This window comes from Chiloscyllium punctatum, chromosome 37 (assembly GCF_047496795.1).
Source record: "Chiloscyllium punctatum isolate Juve2018m chromosome 37, sChiPun1.3, whole genome shotgun sequence".
Classification (NCBI taxonomy): domain Eukaryota; kingdom Metazoa; phylum Chordata; class Chondrichthyes; order Orectolobiformes; family Hemiscylliidae; genus Chiloscyllium; species Chiloscyllium punctatum.
This window is the reverse complement of record NC_092775.1, coordinates 10,400,448-10,420,418: the sequence shown is the minus strand read 5'-3', so window position 1 is coordinate 10,420,418 and position 19,971 is coordinate 10,400,448. Positions and strand designations below refer to the sequence as shown.

At 48.2% G+C, this 19,971-nt stretch overlaps 1 protein-coding gene across 3 annotated transcripts in view; it reads left to right on the top strand.

Moving 5' to 3' along the window:
• rem1 (RAS (RAD and GEM)-like GTP-binding 1) overlaps nt 1-19,971 on the top strand; it is a 66,429-nt gene that overhangs the window by 25,748 nt on the left and 20,710 nt on the right. Inside the window, exons 1-2 of one of the 3 annotated variants that reach the window (XM_072556239.1) lie at nt 11,796-11,917; nt 17,650-18,042. In XM_072556239.1, the coding sequence (XP_072412340.1) occupies nt 17,676-18,042 (367 nt within the window). In that variant the 5' untranslated portion in view covers nt 11,796-11,917; nt 17,650-17,675. Of the gene's footprint in view, nt 1-11,795; nt 11,918-12,019; nt 12,727-17,649; nt 18,043-19,971 lie in introns of those variants that run through there. The other 2 variants (XM_072556241.1, XM_072556240.1) reach the window with 2 other exon arrangements.

The window sequence follows — 19,971 nt, the reverse complement described above, 5'->3', positions numbered from 1 at the left end:
TGCACCATAGAAAGCTTTGTATCCAGGTGCATCACAGCTTGGTATAGCAACTGCTCTGCCCAGGACCATTAGAAACTGCAGAGAGTTGTGAACGCAGCCCAGTCCATCACACAAGCCAACCTTCCATCCATTGACTCCATCTACACTTCCCACTGCCTCAGGAAGGCAGCCAACATCATCAAAGACCCCTCCCACCCCGATAACAGTTTCTTCTGACCTCTTCTGTCAGGTAGAAGATACAAGAGCTTAAACATACACACCAACAGGTTCAAGAACAGCTTCTTCCCTGCTGTAATTAGGCTTCTGATAGCACCTCTCAAATTTCGAATCTAATGTTGATTTTGCTGCTGGTGCACCTTCTCTGCAGCCGTAACCTTGTATTCCTCGTTCTGTTCAATCACCCTGTGATCTTTGTATGGTGGGATCTGTCTGTACTTCATGCAAAACACAACATTTCACTGTACCTAGGGTACATGCGACAATAATAAATCAAATCCTATTAAATTTTCAACTCAATAATTCTTAAATGACTTGAGGGATCTTACCTCTACCACCCTTTCAGGCAGGGAGTTCAAAATTCCCACCAGCCTCCAGGTGAAAAAGTGTTTCCTCAATCCCCACCAAACCTTCTGCTCCTGATCGGGTAATTCTCAACCTTTAATTAAGAGTAATTGTGATGTTCCGCAAGACCTGACTTTAGTTTTTGCTTCAGAGATGGGAGAAATTGAGCCTGAAAGCTGATAATGTAAGGAGAGCAATTTGAAGGATTCTCAGAAGCAGAAAGTTCTTGAGAGAGTGTTGGGGACACACTGGCAGGTTATCTACCCGTTATTCCTAAATACCCACCAGAGGGCACCACCAAACAAATCATTGCAGTAAGATGGACAGGATGAAATTAATCAGTTCCTCTGTCTGATTACTAGGCAGGACAAAGCAGGCAGTACAACTGCAGTTGTACTGCCTGCTTTGTCCTGCCTAGTAAGTAATTGGTATAATATAAAGTTGTCCATTTGAGCTGAACTTTATCCCTGGGGGTAACTTGAGCTGCAGGATTTGGCTTGGATTTTGTGGACTATGTTCTGTGTACTGACAGTGCTAAAGGTCTCATCCTAGTTTTCAAACCCTTCCATGTCCTCCCCAGTTTTGATCTCTATAAGCTTCTTTCTGCACAGATTCAGTTCTGGCCTCTTGCATGGTCCCAGTTTTATTTTGCCCGTCACTGGGGGCTATGTCTCCACTTTCTAGGGACCAACGCTCAGTAATTTCTTCCTTGGGTCACTCCTCTCCTACTCATCTTTATGACCCTCCAGGAGAAAGTTAAGAATCCCACAACACCAGGTTAGAGTCCAACAGGTTTAATTGGAAGAACTAGCTTTTGAAGCGTCGCTCCTTCATCGAGTGGTTGTGGAGGACACAGTTGTAAGACACAGAATTTATAGCAAAAGTTTACAGTGTGATGTGACTGAAATTATACATTGAAAAACACCTTGATTGTTTGTTAAGTCTCTCATCTGTTAGAATGACCATGTTAGTTTCACTTCGTTCAGATGTAAATCACAAAAGTTTTTTTTAAAAGTTACATTCTCAAGTGAACTTTAACAATTGGTGTCAGCCCAGACAATGTATTGGGTATTAGCACCCCCTGTGTTCCCTGTCTGTGTCATAATGTTTAGACCGATTCTTCTCTAAAAAGTGAGTTAACAGAATCTTACATGGACTCATACCGTTTTTGAGCAAAATACAATGTAACTCTGCAAATACAAAATCACTCCCAAACATATGTGTGTGTATGTGTACATGTGAGTGTGTGTGTTTGGGGGGCTGGGTTGTGAGTGTCTGTGAGAGTGTGTGTGTGTGGTTAGGAGTGTCTGTGTGTGTGTATAGTGCAATAGGGTCACCAGTAGCGTGACATGAACCCCAGGTCCCAGTTGAGGCCCTCCCTAGGGTACCGAACTTAGCTATCAGCCTCTGCTCAGCCACTTTTCGCTGCTGCCTGTCCCGAAGTCTGCCTTGGAGGATGGTCACCCGAGGGTCCGAGGTCGAATGTCCTGGACCACTGAAGTGTTCCCCAACTGGGAGGGAACCCTCCTGTCTGTTGATTGTTGTGCGGTGCCCATTCATCCGTTGTCGTAGCCTTTGCTCGGTTTCCCCAATGTACCATGCCTCCGGGCATCCCTGCCTGCAACGTATAAGATAGACAACGTTGGCTGAGTCACATGAATACTTGCTGCATACATGGTGGGTGGTGTCCCCATGCATAATGATGGTATCCATGTCCACACTCTGACATGTCTTGCAGCACTGTCTGTGACAGGGTTGTATGGAGTTGTCTTGAAAACCGGGCAGCTTGCTATGGACAATGATCTGTTTGAGGTCTGGCGGTTGTTTAAAGGTGAGCAGTGGAGGTGTGGGGAAGGTCTTGGTGAGGTGCTCATCCTCAATGATAATGTGTTGCAGGTCACAAAGAACATGGCGTAGTTTTTCAGCTCCTGGGAAGTACTGAACAATGAAGGGTACCCTGTCGGTTGCAGCAAGTGTCTGTCTCCTGATGAGGTCATTACAGTTCCTTGCTGTGGCACGTCGGAACTGGCGGTCGATGAGTTGCACATCGTACCCCGTTCTTATGAGGGCATCCTTGAGTACTTCCAGGTACACACACACGCACAAACACACACACCCACATGTACACATACACATATATGTTTGGGGGTGATTTTGTATTTGCAGAGTTACATTGTACTTTGCTCAAAAACGGTATGAATCCATGTAAGATTCTGTTAACTCACATTTTAGCGAAGAATCGGTCTAAACATTATGACACAGACAGGGAACACAGGGGGTGCTAATACCCAATACATTGTCTGGGCTGACACCAATTGTTAAACTTCACTTGAGAATGTAAGTTTTGCTATTTACATCTGAACGAAGTGAAACTAACATGGTCATTCTAACAGAAGAGAGACTTAAACAATCAAGGTATTTTTCAATGTATAATTTAAGTTACATCACACTGTAAACATTTGTTATAAATTCTGTGTCTTACAACCTTATCCTCCACAACCACCTGATGAAGGAGCAGCGCTCCAAAAGCTAGTGCTTCCAATTAAACCTGTTGGACTATAACCTGGTGTTGTGTGATGTTTAACTTTGTCCACCCCAGTGCAACACCGGTGTCTCCAGGAAAAAGCTGTCTCTTTCACCCAGTTTTTCAACAACCACTTACTATCTCTCCAAGTGGCATATTTGTTGTTTGTGAAGGATCCAGGGTTTCTCCCTTGACAAGACCGAGATGTTCCCTGAGCTGAATGTCATCCAAATCTCAATTTTCACTTAGTTCCCTTTTAGCTGAGAGAGCATACAGTATCTCACTTGAACATCCCAGACAGAAGACAGCACAGTCAGCACTGAAGCACTCCCTCAGTATCACACTCCCTCGCTATCATACTCCCTCACTATCACATTCCCTCACTATCGCACTCCCACACTCTCGCACTCCCTCACTATCACACTCCCTCGCTATCACACTCCCGCACTATCGCACTCCCATACTATCGCACTCCCTCACTATCGCACTCCCTCACTATCACACTCCCTCACTATCGCACTCCCACACTATCGCACTCCCACACTATCGCACTCCCACACTATCGCACTCCCTCACTATCGCACTCCCACACTATCGAACTCCCACACTATCACTCTCCCTCACTATCGCACTCCCACACTATCGCACTCCTTCACTATCACACTTCCCTCACTATCGCACTCCCACACTATCGCACTCCCACACTATCACTCTCCCTCACTATCGCACTCCTTCACTATCACACTTCCCTCACTATCGCACTCCCACACTATCGCACTCCCTCACTATCGCACTCCCACACTATCGCACTCCCACACTATCACTCTCCCTCACTATCGCACTCCCACACTATCGCACTCCTTCACTATCACACTTCCCTCACTATCGCACTCCCACACTATCGCACTCCCACACTATCGCACTCCCACACTATCACTCTCCCTCACTATCGCACTCCTTCACTATCACACTTCCCTCACTATCGCACTCCCACACTATCGCACTCCCACACTATCGCACTCCCATACTATCGCAATCCCACACTATCACTCTCCCTCACTATCGCACTCCCACACTATCGCACTCCTTCACTATCACACTTCCCTCACTATCGCACTCCCACACTATCGCACTCCCACACTATCGCACTCCCACACTATCACTCTCCCTCACTATCGCACTCCTTCACTATCACACTTCCCTCACTATCGCACTCCCACACTATCACACTCCCTCACTATCGCACTCCCATACTATCGCACTCCCTCACTATCACACTCCCTCGCTATCACTCTCCCTCACTATCGCACTCCCTCACTATCGCACTCCCACACTATCACTCTCCCTCACTATCGCACTCCTTCACTATCACACTTCCCTCACTATCGCACTCCCTCGCTATCACACTCCCTCACTATTGCACTCCCTCACTATCACACTCCCTCACTATCACACTCCCTCACTATTGCACTCCCTCACTATCACACTCCCTCGCTATCACAGTCCCTCACTATCGCACTCCCACACTATCGCACTCCCTCACTATCGCACTCCCACACTATCGCACTCCCACACTATCACACTCCCTCACTATCGCACTTCCTCACTATCGCAATCCCTCACTATCGCACTTCCTCACTATCGCACTCCCACACTATCGCACTCCCTCACTATCGCAATCCCACACTATCGCACTCCCTCACTATCGCACTCCCACACTATCGCACTCCCTCACTATCGCACTCCCACACTATCGCAATCCCTCACTATCGCACTCCCGCACTATCGCACTTCCTCACTATCGCACTTCCTCACTATCGCACTCCCACACTATCGCAATCCCTCACTATCGCACTCCCGCACTATCGCACTCCCTCACTATCGCAATCCCTCACTATCACACTCCCTCACTATCGCACTCTCACACTGTCTCACTCCCTCACTATCGCACACCCACACTATCGCACTCCCTCACTATTGCACTTCCTCACTATCGCACTTCCTTACTATCGCACTCCCTCACTATCGCACTCCCTCACTATCGCACTCCCTCACTATCGCACTCCCTCACTATCACACTCCCTCACTATCGCGCTCCCACACTATCGCACTCCCACACTATCGCACTCCCTCACTATCGCACTCCCTCACTATCGCACTCCTTCACTATCACACTTCCCTCACTATCGCACTCCCACACTATCGCACTCCCACACTATCGCACTCCCACACTATCACTCTCCCTCACTATCGCACTCCTTCACTATCACACTTCCCTCACTATCGCACTCCCACACTATCGCACTCCCACACTATCGCACTCCTTCACTATCACACTTCCCTCACTATCGCACTCCCACACTATCGCACTCCCACACTATCGCACTCCCACACTATCACTCTCCCTCACTATCGCACTCCTTCACTATCACACTTCCCTCACTATCGCACTCCCACACTATCACTCTCCCTCACTATCGCACTCCTTCACTATCACACTTCCCTCACTATCGCACTCCCACACTATCACTCTCCCTCACTATCGCACTTCCTCTCTATCGCACTCCTTCACTATCACACTTCCCTCACTATCGCACTCCCACACTATCGCACTTCCTCTCTATCGCACTCCTTCACTATCACACTTCCCTCACTATCGCACTCCCACACTATCGCACTCCCTCACTATTGCACTTCCTCACTATCGCACTCCCACACTATCGCACTCCCATACTATTGCACTCCCTCACTATCGCACACCCTCACTATCACACTCCCTCGCTATCACTCTCCCTCACTATCGCACTCCCACACTATCGCACTCCCACACTATCACACTTCCCTCACTATCGCACTCCCACACTATCGCACTCCCACACTATCACACTCCCTCACTATCACACTCCCACACTATCGCACTCCCACACTATCGCACTGCCACACTATCACTCTCCCTCACTATCGCACTCCTTCACTATCACCTTCCCTCACTATCACTCTCCCTCACTATCACACTCCCATACTATCGCACTCCCTCACTATCACACTTCCACACTATCACTCTCCCTCACTATCGCACTCCCACACTATCGCACTGCCACACTATCACTCTCCCTCACTATCGCACTCCTTCACTATCACCTTCCCTCACTATCACTCTCCCTCACTATCACACTCCCATACTATCGCACTCCCTCACTATCACACTTCCACACTATCACTCTCCCTCACTATCGCACTCCCACACTATCGCACTCCCTCACTATCGCACTCCCACACTATCACACTCCCTCACTATCGCACTTCCTCACTATCGCAATCCCTCACTATCGCACACCCTCACTATCACACTCCCTCGCTATCACTCTCCCTCACTATCGCACTCCCACACTATCGCACTCCCACACTATCTCACTCCCTCACTATCTCACACCCTCACTATCGCACTCCCTCACTATTGCACTTCCTCACTATCGCACTTCCTCACTATCACACTCCCTCACTATCGCAATCCCTCACTATCGCACTCCCTCACTATCGCACTCCCTCACTATCGCACTCCCACACTATCACACTCCCTCACTATCACACTCCCTCACTATCGCACTCCCTCACTATCACACTCCCCCACTATCGCACTCCCTTACTATCACATTCCCTCACTTTCGCACTTTCTCACTTTCTCACTATCGCACTCCCTCACTATCGCACTCCCGCACTATCGCACTCCCTCACTATTACACTCGCTCACTACTGCACTCCCTCACTATCACACTCTCCCAATACTGCACACCTTCATTAGCACACTCTATCAATACTACACACCCTCACTATCACACTCCCTCAGTATCATACTCCCTCACTATCACACTCCCTCAGTACCACACTTCCTCACTATCGCACTCCCTCACTATCACACTCCCTCAATACTTCATCCCTCGCTATCACACTCCCACACTATCATACTCCCTCACTATCATACTCCCTCAGTATCATACTCATTCAATATTACAAACCCTCACTATCACACTCCCTCACTATTACACTCACTCACTATCACACCCCCTCACAATCACACACCTTCTTTATCAAACCCCCTCAGTATCACTCTCCCTCACAATCGTATCCCTCATTTTCACTCTCCCTCTGTACCACACCCCCTCACTATCAAACTCCTTCAGTACCTCACTCTCACACTGTCACACTCCCAGAGTATCACACTCCCTCAGCATCACACTCCATCACTATCACACCCCCTCACTATCATACTTGCTCACTATTGCACTCCCTCAGTATCACACCCCCTCAGTATCACACCCCCTCAGTATCACACTCTCTCAATATTACATTCCCTCAGTATCACACTCTCTCACTATCACACTCTGTCAGTACCTTACTCCCTCATTATCACACTCCCTCACTATCACACACCCTCAGTATCACACCCCCTCTCTACTGCACTCTCTCAGTATCATACTCCCTCACTATCATACTCCCTCACTCCTGCCTTCCCTCAATATTACACTGCCTCAGTATTACACTCCCTCACTATCACTCTCCCTCACCGTCACTCTCCCTCACTATCACACCCCCTCACTATCACATCCCCTCACTATTGCACTCCCTCAGTATCACACTCCTCACTATCACACCCCCTCACTATCACACTCCCTCACTATTGCATTCCCTCAGTATCACACTCCCTCAGTATCACACTCCCTCAGTATCTTACCCCCTCACTACCACACCCCCTCACTATCACACTCCCTCACTATTGCATTCCCTCAGTATCACACTCCCTCAGTATCACACTCCCTCAGTATCTTACCCCCTCACTACCACACCCCCTCACTATCACACTCCCTCACTATTGCATTCCCTCAGTATCACACTCCCTCAGTATCACACTCCCTCAGTATCTTACCCCCTCACTACCACACCCCCTCACTATCACACTCCCTCAGTATCACAGTCCCTCACTATCACACTCCCTCACTATCACCCCCCTCTCTACTGCACTCTCGCAGTGTCATACTCCCTCACTCCTGCACTCCCTCAATATTACATTTCTTCAATATTACCTTCCCTCAGTATCACACTCTTTCAGCATCACACTCTATCAGTATCACACTCCCTCAGTGCCGCACCCCCTCACTATCACACCCCCTCATTATTACATTCCCTCAGTACCACACTCCATCAGTATCACACTCACTTACTACTGCACTCCTTCAGTATAACAGTCCCACACTATCACACTCTCAAAGTATCACACTCCCTCTTCTGTATCACACTCCCTCACAATTGCACTCCCTCACTATTGCACTCCCTCAGTATCGCACTCCTTCACTATCACACATCCTCACTATCACACTCCCTCACTACTGCACTCCCCTCACTATCAGAGTCTCTCACTATTGCACTCCCTCATTCTCACACTCCCTCACTATCACATCCCCTCACTATCACACTCCCTCTGTATCACACTCCCTCACTATCACATCCCCTCACTATCACACTCCCTCAGTATCGCACTCCCTCAGTATCACACTTCCTCACTATCACACACCTTCAATACCACACTCCCTCTGTATCACACTCCCTCACTATCACACTCCCTCACTATCAGACACTCTTACTCTCACACTCCCTCTGTATCACACTCCCTCTGTATCACACTCCCTGAGAGAAAAAGATTCCCCTCACTTCTGGTCTCACATTTTTAAAAATGCCCCCTCGTTCTGGACTCACCCATATGAGGAAACATCCTTTCATCGTTCACCTTGTCAAGATAATTCAAAATCTTTTACACTTGATGTTGCCAGGGTTGGAGGGTTAGAGCTACAGGGAGAGGCTGAATAGGCTGGGGGTGTTTGCCCTGGAGCATCAGAGGCTGAGGGGTGACCTTATAGAGATTTGTAAAATCATGAGGGACATGGATAGGATAAATCGACAAGGTCTTTTCCCTGGGGTGGGGGAGTCCAGAACTAGAGGGCATAGGTTTAGGGTGAGAAGGGAAAGATATAAAAGCGACGTAAGGGACAACTTTTTCACACAGAGGGTGGTACGTGTATGGAATGAGCTGCCAGAGGAAGTGGTGGAGGCTGGTACAATTGCAACATTTAAGAGGCATTTGGATGGGTATATGAATAGGAAGGGTTTGGAGGGATATGGGCCGAGTGCTGGCAGGTGGGACTAGATTAGGTTGGGATATCTGGTCAGCATGGACGGGTTGGACTGAGGGGTCTGTTTCCATGCTGTACATCTCGATGACTCTATGACTCTAAATGGTCTTCTAAACCCCATTGAGAACAAGGCCACCCTTTGCAATACTGGAACTGTATCATTGTTCCTTCTCTGGATAGGTCAGAAACCTGGGAGTGCCTCCCTAACAGCACAGTGGCTGTCTCTCCCTGTGATGAGTTAAAAATCACACAACACCAGGTTATAGTCCAACAGGTTTAATTGGAAGCACACTAGCTTTCGGAGCGACACTCCTTCATCAGGTAATTGTGGAGGGCTCGATCGTAACAGAGAATTTAAAGCAAAAATTTACAGTGTGATGTAACTGAAATTATACGTTGAAAAATTGATTGTCTGTTAAGCCTTTCATCTGTTAGAATACAGTGATAGTTTCACTTCTTTCATGTGTAAATCACAAAACCCTTTTTTAAAAAAGTTGCATTCTCGGGTTAGCTGTTAACAATGGTGATAGCCCCCTGTGTTCTCTGTCTATGACCTGATGTTTAGATTGATTCTAATCTAAAAAGTGAGGTAACAGAGTTTTACATAAATTCATGCAGTTTTTGAGCTCAGAGTCCTACATGAATGTATGCAGTTTTTGAGCAAAGTGCAATATAACTCTGCAAGTACAAATTCACCCCACAAAATATATGTATGCATGTGGGTCTTTGTCTGTCTGTGTGTGTGTGTCTGTCTGGGGTGGGGGTTGTGAGTGTGAGAAAGTGTGTGTGTGTGTGTGTAGTGAGTGCAGAGTGTCCTAAGTCTGTGAGGGGGTGCACGTGAGGGGGTGCTATCTCCCTGTGATAGCTTGCACGGCTTCAAGAAACCAATTCAATGTCACCCTCTCAAGGTCAACAATTGAGAATGGAGAATAAGTGCTGGCCCAGCCAGCGAAGCCCCTTTCCCACGAAAGAATAGATGTAGTTTTAGATTTTCTATGTCATGTGTACTCAAGTACAAGAGTACAGTGAAATGTCACGAGACAAGCTGGCATCTCAGGTATGAAGGTACCGGGGGAGGTGTAAAGCAGTAAGACAAATAGAGTTAAGCATTACCTTCATAGAGTGAGCAGAAAAATGAAGATATAAGGTAATAATTAACATCAAAGTTTAAGTTTTAAAGTCTTAAAAGTTCTTTTCACCAAGAAAAATTGAAAAGGGTGAGATGTGGCAAACCATCAGAAAACTACTAACAAGGTTGGGGCTTATGAGCTATTCCTCTTTCAACTCAGCCTTCACAACGATGCTCCCTGGTCAGTGCCAAACTCAGGGGTTCACCAGCCCTCTCCCCCACCCCCTGTCTGCACCCTGCAATTGGGGAATATCCCTCAAGTGACTCCAGATTCATTATACGAGCAGTAAAAAAATCTCATCCAGTCTGGCAGCAACTGAGGAGAGAGAAAAACAGAATTAACATCTTGAGTCCGTTCTGACAGAGTTCAAAAGAAGCACTCAAAATGTTAACTCAGTTTTTCTCTCTGCACAGAGGCTGCCGTACCTGCTGAGTTTCTCCAGCATTCTCTGTGTCCGGTTTGGATTTCCAGCATCTGCAATATTTCGCCTTTATTCAACTACTGAAGAAACTCAGCAGGTCTGACAGCATTTCTATAGAGAGAAACTAAAGTTAATATTTTGAGTTCAATGACCCTTGTTCAGAACTCTGTTTCATCAGTATTTTGTGTTCGTCCAGATTCATTATGTTTGTGCTAAAGGGACTGTAGGACATGAGGAGAAAGCAGCAACACGGGATGGAGTTGGATGGTCAGTCGTGAACATATTGTAGCCATGATGTGGAGGTGCTGATGTTGGACTGGGGTGGGCAAGGTCAGAAATCACACAACACCAGCTTATAGTTCAACAGGTTTATTTGAAATCACAAGCTTTCAGAGTGCTGCCCCTTCATCAGGTGAAAGAGCAGCGTTCCAAAAGCTTGAGATTTCTAATACACCTGTTGGACTACAACCTGGTGTCGTGTGACTTCTGAGTGATCTTGTTGAGTGGTGGGCAAGTCCGAAGAGCTGAATGGTCTCCCGTTCCTGCTTTCTATACTTCTGTGTTGGATTTGGTTAGCACAGAGTGACTCATCCTTCCCATTGATCAATCAGGTCGTACCCTCTACTTGTCTTCACCTCTGCCCACCCGCCCCCACCCCCTTTATCTGCAGCTCTCCCCACACCCACCCCCCAGTCCTGTAGAAGGGTTACACTCCTCATGTGGACTTTTCCACTTCCTGATGCTGCCTGGCTTGCTGTGTTCTTCCAGCCTCCTGCCTGTCTACACAGTGACTTAAAGCTAATTGTATGTGAAAGGAGGAGAGGGGGTGGTTCCTGGGAGGTATGAGGGACAATTTACAAACACACACACACACACCCCCCCTGAGGAGCTGACGCTGCCTGATCCCCTGATGTCACGGCGCTGGCTTTATAAAGGGGACCAGTGCAGATCTGAAATCCTTCAGAGAGGGAGCAGCTGATGTGTTCGGGCTGCGTTTCACCAAAAGGCGGGTTCATATCGAGCATGAAATCTCCAGCCAGACATCCACCCTGATTATCTCACTGCAAACAGATGGCTTAAACTCCAGCAGCGAGCTGTAAGTCCGAGACTCCAAACTTTACAAATATCGCCTGCATTTATTTTCATGATGAACTTTCTGTTTTCAAATAGTAAGGTGAACCATTGAGTGATCGTACCGTAATGGGAAGGGGTAGAGAGCTTGGAATCTGTCTATGATCGACCCCAGATCTCTCTGGAACATTAACGTTTAAGTGAGGTTTTTTTTTCCCCCTTATCATCTTTCATCTTTTGTCCTGTGCATAGTGCCAAGATCACGATGAACGCTGTGGGGACAAGTTGCATTGATATTTTGCAACATATTTTGCACCCGTCTCCTTAGGGATTTGTACCGTCACTGATTGAGTCTGGGTGAAATTAGGAAACTTTTCTCTCAACTTTTCCACAGGAGTCTGTTGCAGGAGTATCAACATAATCATCAAGAACGTCATTAAAACGAGAACAAAGCAAAATTAAAACTCAGTTTCAATGTGGCATTATTGAGTGAACATGACATTTGGAGATTTGTTATTTCCTGGCGTTAACAATGGGAACAGGAGTAGATCATTCAGCCCCTTCCAGTCTGTTCGGCTATTCATTGAGATCAGGGCTGAGCTTTGACCTGACTCCATGTACCTGAAACAAAAACAAAACTTGCAGGAGAATCTCAACAGGTCTGGCAGCATCTGTAGAGAGCGAGCAGAGTGAATATTTTGAGTCCAGTGATCCTTCTTCAGAAACAAAACAAAAAGACTGGATGCTATAAATCAAAAACAAAACAGAAGTCGCTGGAAAAGCTCAACAGGTCTGGCAGCATCGGTGGAGAGAAATCACAGTCGACGTTTCGGGGTGAGTGAGCCTTCCTCAGAACTTTGCCAGACCTGCTGAGCTTTTCCAGCAACTTCTGTTTTGTTTCTGATTTGGAGCATCTGCAATTCTTTCAGTTTTTATTTAGTATTTAACTCACCGTCACTTTTCTTTTAAGCATGCCCACCTTGAAGACTTTCTACTCCCGTCTTCAGAACCTAACTTGGGCCCTGACCCCTTAACAGGTTTGCTTAACAACTACTTAACAATCTCAGATTGAAAATTAACAACTGATCCTGCACCCATTGCTATTTGTGGAAGAGAGTTCCAAATCTCTCCCACCCTGTCTGTGTGTGTGTGTGTTTGTTGCGGGGGGGGGGGGGTGTGGTGTGGGGTGGGGGTGTGTGTAGAAATGCTTCCAAACATCTCTCCTGAACAGTCCGGCCCCAATTCTCAGACTATGCCCCCACTATGTTCAGTTTGTTAGCAGAGAAATGAAATTTTAAAATATCGTCACCCAGTCTTACGTGGCTACTTCCTATTAGATTAGCTTCCCTACAGTATGGAAACAGGCCATTTGGCCCAACCAGTTCACACCGACCCTCTGAAGAGCAACCCACCCAGACCCGTTCCCCTCTGACTAATGAACTAATACTATGGGCAATTTAGCATGGCCAATTCACCTGACCTGCACAGCTTTGGACTGAGAGGAAACCCACACAGACACTGGGAGAATGTGCAATCTCCACACACAGTCGCCTGAGGCTGGAATCAAACCTGAGTCCCAGTGCTAACCACTGTGCCACCTACTAGCTGATTTAACAATGTGGAAACAGGTTTTACAAAAAGAAAATGCAAGTTGTCTTTTGGTTTAAGTGGTAAAAGCAGTTCAGGCAGCAAAGGGAAGGTTCTCGTGGGGACTGACTTAATGGAAGTTGGTCATCTCCAATAAATTGGTTACGGTTTTGGGACCTGCTATCTCACTGAATGGATGAGGGATTTCCATTGAGTACAACTTCCTCTGATTTTCAGAAAGCATTTAGCAAATTTCTGCATGCGGCATTCACTCAGTGTAAACAGTCTCAGTTTTGGAATGGAAATTGAATCAAAAGTTACTGAATGGATTAGGCCATTGGAAACGGGACTTGTAATAAATAGAGGAGAGCCTGGGGATAAGAATGGTTGTCACAGGAACAGAAGACTGGGAGTAGGCCATTCAGCCCCTGAAGACTGCTCCAACTTTCTAGATCATGACTGATCATCTAGCAAAACCTCATTTAGTCACATTATCCTCATATCCCTTGTCATTAAGAACTAGAAATCTATTTGTCTCTGTCTTAAAGGTACTCAATAACGAAGCTTACAGCACCCTTCAGAGTAGAGAACGATAAATATTCATCACCTTCTGAGCAAAAAAGTCCCTCCTGACCTGAATCCTAAGTAGGAGGAGAAAGTGAGGACTGCAGATGCTAGAGATCAGAGCTGAAAATGTGTTGCTGGAAAAGCGCAGCAGGTCAGGCAGCATCCAAGGAACAAGAGAATTGACGTTTCGGACATAAGCCCTTCTTCAGGAATGAGGGCTTATGCCCGAAACGTTGATTCTCCTGTTCCTTGGATGCTGCCTGACCTGCTGTGCTTTTCCAGCAACACGTTTTCAGCTCTGAATCCTAAGTTGCCCTTGTTCTAGACTGTACCTCTCTTAATCTGCAAACTCAGTAAGGTCTGTCTCTCCTTACATGCAGTGTCGATATCGTTTCCCCATTACTTTGTTATTTTCTTAGATTAGATTCCCTACAGTATGGGAACAGACCCTTCGGCCCAACCAGTCCACACCGACCCTCCAAAGGGTAACCATTCCCCTCTGACTAATGCACCTAATACTATGGGCAATTTAGCATGGCCAGTTCACCTGACCAGCACATGACTGTGGGAGGAAAACCGAGCACCCGGAGGAAACCCACACAGACACGGGGAGAATGTGCAACCTCCACACAGACAGCTACCAGTGCAGAAATCGAACCTGGGTCCCTGGTGCTGTGAGGCAGCAGTGCTAACCACTGGGCCAACATGCCACCCACTTTGTGTTCTTGCAGATGTCCTAATGAGTGCAAGACCAGAGGCTTCAAACTTTTTCAGCAATCCTCAAAGAGTCTGGGCTCCGTTTATCAAATTTACAGCTAATGTCAGAATTGATGCTCTGGTAATGGAAATAAAACTGCGATTGAAAGAAGGTTAGAGCTACAGGGAGAGGCTGACCAGGCCGGGGCTGTTTTCCCTGGAGCCTCGGAGGCTGAGGGGTGACCTTATAGAGGTTTACACAATCATGAGGGGCCTGGATAGAGTGAATGGCCAAAGTATTTTCCCTAGAGTAGGGGTGTTCAGGATTAGAGGGTACAGGTTTAAGGTGAGAGGGGAAAGATTTAAAAGGGACCTAAGGGGCAACGTTATCAGGCAGAGATGGTGCGTGTATGGAACGAGCTGCCAGAGGAAGTGGTGGAGGCTGGTACAGTTACAACATTTAAAAGGCATCGGGATGGGTAGATGAATAGGAAGAAGGATAAGTGCCAGATGCTCACAAATGGGACTAGTTTAGTTTGGGAAACCTGGTTGGATGGATGAATTGGACTGAAGGGTCTGTATCCATCCTGTACAACTCTACGGCTAAAAATCACACAAGACCAGGTTGTTGTGTGATTTTTTTTTAAACTTTGAACACCCCAGTCCAACACCGACATCTCTATGACTGTACGTGCATCAGCATTATAAGGGAATGTTACAAACGGTGGGTGTGTTTCAGTGAATCGAAGGTAAGATAGTTGATCAGCAGTTACATAAAGAAGGCTACCCATTGGTTGAGGTGTAAAAGGAGGATTGTACACATCCCTTCACACAGCCTGATACCTTTTTGAAGTGCAGTGTCAGAAAGTTAGATACGGAAAGCTTGAAACGTTTCAGGATAATGAAGAGAGTCTCTCAGAGTAACTAACATTCATTGTTAAAGGTTAGACTACCCATCAATTTGTTTAAAATCACGCAACATCAGGTTATTGTCCAACAGGTTTATTTGGAAGCAATAGCTTTCAGAGTGCTGCATCTTCACTTAATAGCTGTGGAGCAAAACCATTAGACACAGAATTTATACCGAAGATTATAGTGTCATGCAGCTGAAACGATATATTGAATAATATATTGATTGTGTGTGAAATAGAGTGGGAGTGTAACAGGATAGAAGAGACTTGCAATGCGCTTTCTGCCGAGAGAATAACAAGAAGAGGTAAAAAGTGATCAGGGACATATGGTTCTCTCAATTCTTAACCCGGCGGGGATTCTCATTTTGAGTCAATGTCCGTTCAGGGTTCAATAAAAGAGATGAACCTGAGATTCCCCACTGCCTTCACTCTGACTGCACTGCTCCATTATTGAAATGGTGGAGGGTGCACGTGGTCTTTTCTGCCAAGTAGGTAAAATATCAAAGGAAGGGATGGAAGGAGTTCATCAGGAGTTAGAAACCATGGCCTGGGTTTGGGGGGAGTGCCCAATGTGCCTGGATTGGAGGCAGGGTCTCTGTACTCTGGTCGGGGTGGTGAGGGGTCTCTGTGCTTGGGTTGGGGGAGGGGCTTGTGGTCACTGTGCTCTAGTCAGTGGTGGGGGTCATTGTGTTCTGGTCGGGGGGTGAGGTGTCTCTGTGCTCTGGTCCCGGTGGGAGGGGTTATTGTGCTCTGGTCGGGTGGGGGGGTGAGGTGTCCCTGTGCTCTGGTCGGGGGGAGGTGAGGGGTCACTGTGCTGTGGTCGGGGGGAGGTGAGGGGTCACTGTGCTGTGGTCGGAGGGGGTGAGATGTCCCTGTGCTCTGGTCACCGGGGGTGAAGTGTCTCTGTGCTCTGGTCGGGGGGGGGTGTGAGATGTCTCTGTCCTCTGGTCGGGGGGGTGAGGTGTCTCTGTGCTCTGGTCGGGGTGGGAGGTTAGATGTCTCTATGTTCTGTTCGCGGTAGGTGAGGTGTCTCTGTGCTCTGGTCGGGGGGGTGAGGGGTCTCTGTGCTCTGGTCGGGGGGGTGAGGGGTCTCTGTGCTCTAGTCGGAGGGGGTGAGGTGTCTCTGTGCTCTGGTCGGGGGGGTGAGATGTCTCTATGCTCTGGTCGGGGGGGTGAGGGGTCTCTGTGCTCTGGTCGGGGGCGTGAGATATCTCTGTGCTCTGGTCGAGGGGGTGAGATGTCTCTATGCTCTGGTCAGGATAGGTGAGGTGTCTCTGTGCTCTGGTCAGGTGGGGGGTGAGGTGTCTCTGTGCCCTGGTCGGGGGGGGTGAGGTGTCTCTGTGCTCTGGTCAGGTGGGGGGTGAGGTGTCTCTGTGCTCTGGTCGGTGGGGGTGAGGTGTCTCTGTGCTCTGGTCGGTGGGGGTGAGGTGTCTCTGTGCTCTGATCGGGGGGGGTGAGGTGTCTCTGTGCTCTGATCGGGGGGGGGGTGAGATGTCTCTGTGCTCTGGTCGGGGGGATGAGGTGTCTCTGTGCTCTGATCCGGGGGGGGGTGAGGTGTCTCTGTGCTCTGGTCAGGGTGGGTGAGGTGTCTCTGTGCTCTGGTCGGGGGGGGTGAGGTGTCTCTGTGCTCTGGTCAGGGGGATGAGGTGTCTCTGTGCTCTGGTCGGGGGGGGTGAGGTGTCTCTGTGCTCTGGTCGGGGCGGTGAGGTGTCTCCGTGCTCTGGTCAGGGTGGGTGAGGGGTCACTGTGCTCTGGTCGGGGGGTATGAGGGGGGTCTCTGGACCAGAGGCAGCCCTGTGGTCAGTGAGTAGCTCCCTGCTCCTGCGTTAGGCATGAGGATGGAGAGAGAGAGAGAGGATTGAAGTTGGAGATTTTCTCCGAGGGTTTGTGTAATGGTGGGATTTGTGGGTGAGGAACCAGTCCTTGTTGATGCCACTGATCTGATCTCCCATTGTCCTTCCCCTCCCCGCGCCTCTCTCCCCTCTTGTTCCTGCAGCGTCCCCCCCCGTCCCTCTCGCTGAGATGACTCTGAACACCGAGAGGAGTGACAGCCACAGCACACTGCAGAGACGGGCTAGCTCTCCGGTACCGTCCGCTCACCGTCACCATCACCCGTGTGCCCAACAACTCCGCAGCCTCAACACCGAGACAGAACTGTTGGCGCACCCCGGCCATTGGCAGAGACCCAGCTTCGGGCACTCAGTATCGTACCAGTCGGCAGACGGGGAGGGTGGAAGCTGGTCATCGGACTCTGCCGAATCCGTCGCCTCCAGCGACTCCAGCTATGGCATCTTCCGGGTGTTACTGCTCGGAGATTCCGGAGTGGGGAAGTCCAGTCTGATCAATATCTTTGCAGGGTTCCAGGACACTCAGGGCGAGCACTCCGGAGGTAAGAATGACAGCACAAGGGGAGGGCAATGGCCACTCAGCCCCTCAATGACACAGATGGGCAAAAGATGAGTCACTTCCACCATTCCATTGGCTCAGAGCTAAAGTGCATCACTTCCACTTTCCCACATTCCTGATGAAGAACTTCTGTTCGAACCGTCGACTCTCCTGCTCCTCGGATGCTATCTGACCTGCTGTGTTTTTCCAACGCCACACTTTTTGACTCTGATCTCCAGCATCTGCAGTCCTCGCTTTCTCCCTCTTTCCTATCTGTGCCCCATCACCCCTTCTCTCTCCAATGGAAATCCAACTGTACTGAACAGGTCTGTACACAGAGTTCTGAAGAGGGACCTGAAACGTTAACTCTGATTTCTCTTCACAGATGCTGCCACACCTGCTGAGCTTTTCCAGCAATTTCTGATTTTGATTGTATACTTGGTCTCTTTCTCTCAGGAAAGACATATTTGCTATCGAGGGAAGTCTACGGTCTTTTACCCAGGGTAAGAGAGTCTGAAACTGGACGGCATAGGCTTACGGTGAGAGGGGAAGGATATTTTAGGGACCTGAGGGGCAATATTTTTATGTAGAGGGTGGTACATGTATGGAATGAGCTGCCAGAGGAAGTGATGGAAGCTGGTACAATTACAATGTTTAATGGACTATTGGAGAGGTATATGGAGAGGAAAGGTTGAGAGTGATATGGGCCAAATGAAGGCAAATCAAACTAGTTCAGTTGAGGAAACCTGGTTGGCATGGACTAGTTGGGCCAAAGAGTCTTTTTCCGTGCTATTTTCCCTGGAACGTTGGAGGCTGAGGGGTGACCTTATAGGGGTTTGTGAAATTATGAGGGGCATGGATAGTGTATATCGACAAGGTCTTTTCCCTTGGGGGTATGCTGAACTAGAGGGCCTAGGCTTAAGGTGAGGGGGAAATATTTTAAAGGGATTTGAGAGACAATGCCTTCACACAAAGGGTGGTATGTGTATGGAATGAGCTGGTACAAATACAACATTTAAAAGGTGTCTGGATGTGTGTCTGAATAAAGTTTAGACAGATTAGGGTCAAATGCTGGCAAATGGGACTGGATTAATTTTGGATATCTGGTCAGCATGCTGTGAGAATGTGGAACTGGCTATCATGGGGAATGATTGAGGTGAATGGCAAAGATACAGTTAAAGGGGGAAGCTGGATAAACATAGAGGTATACAGCACAGAGACAGGCCCTTCGGCCCAAACTGGTCCATGCCAACCAAAATGTACGTCCACGCTAACCCCATTTCCTTGCACTTGGCCCATAAGCAGATGCTGGAAATCAGAGTCCTGATGAAGGACTTTTGCCCAAAACATCAATTCTCCTGCTCCTCGGATGCTGCCTGACTGGCTGTGCTTTTCCAGCACCGCTCTAATCTAGACCCCCCCCATATCCTTCTAATCCTTTCCTATCCATGTAATTGTCCAAATGCCTTTTAAATGTTGTTAATGTACCCACTTCAACCACTTCCACAGGCAGCTCATTCCATCTGAGTACCACCCTCTGTGTAAAAAAGGTTGCCCCTCAGGCTCCCTTTTATTCTTTCCCCTCTAACCTTAAACTGATGCCCTCTAGTCCTTGATTCCCCAACTCTGGGAAAAAGACTGAGTGTATTCACCTATCCGTGCCGCTCATGAGAGCAATTGGTTTAGAAAGTGAGATGAGATGAGGGTGGGGGGGGGTGGGGGGGGGGGGTGGGGGGGGTGGGGGGGGGGGAGGGGGACCGGGGGGGGAGGGGGCCCCATATCAGTGATGACTCTTTGAGATTCTGTGCACTTTATGGACCATCTGCAGTTCAATGTTTAGAATCACAAAGAGAATGCCAAATGAGGTAATGTTAGGAAACCGAGAAAAGTCCTTAAACAAACTGGATACATAGCTGATCCTGCCTGGAAAGGC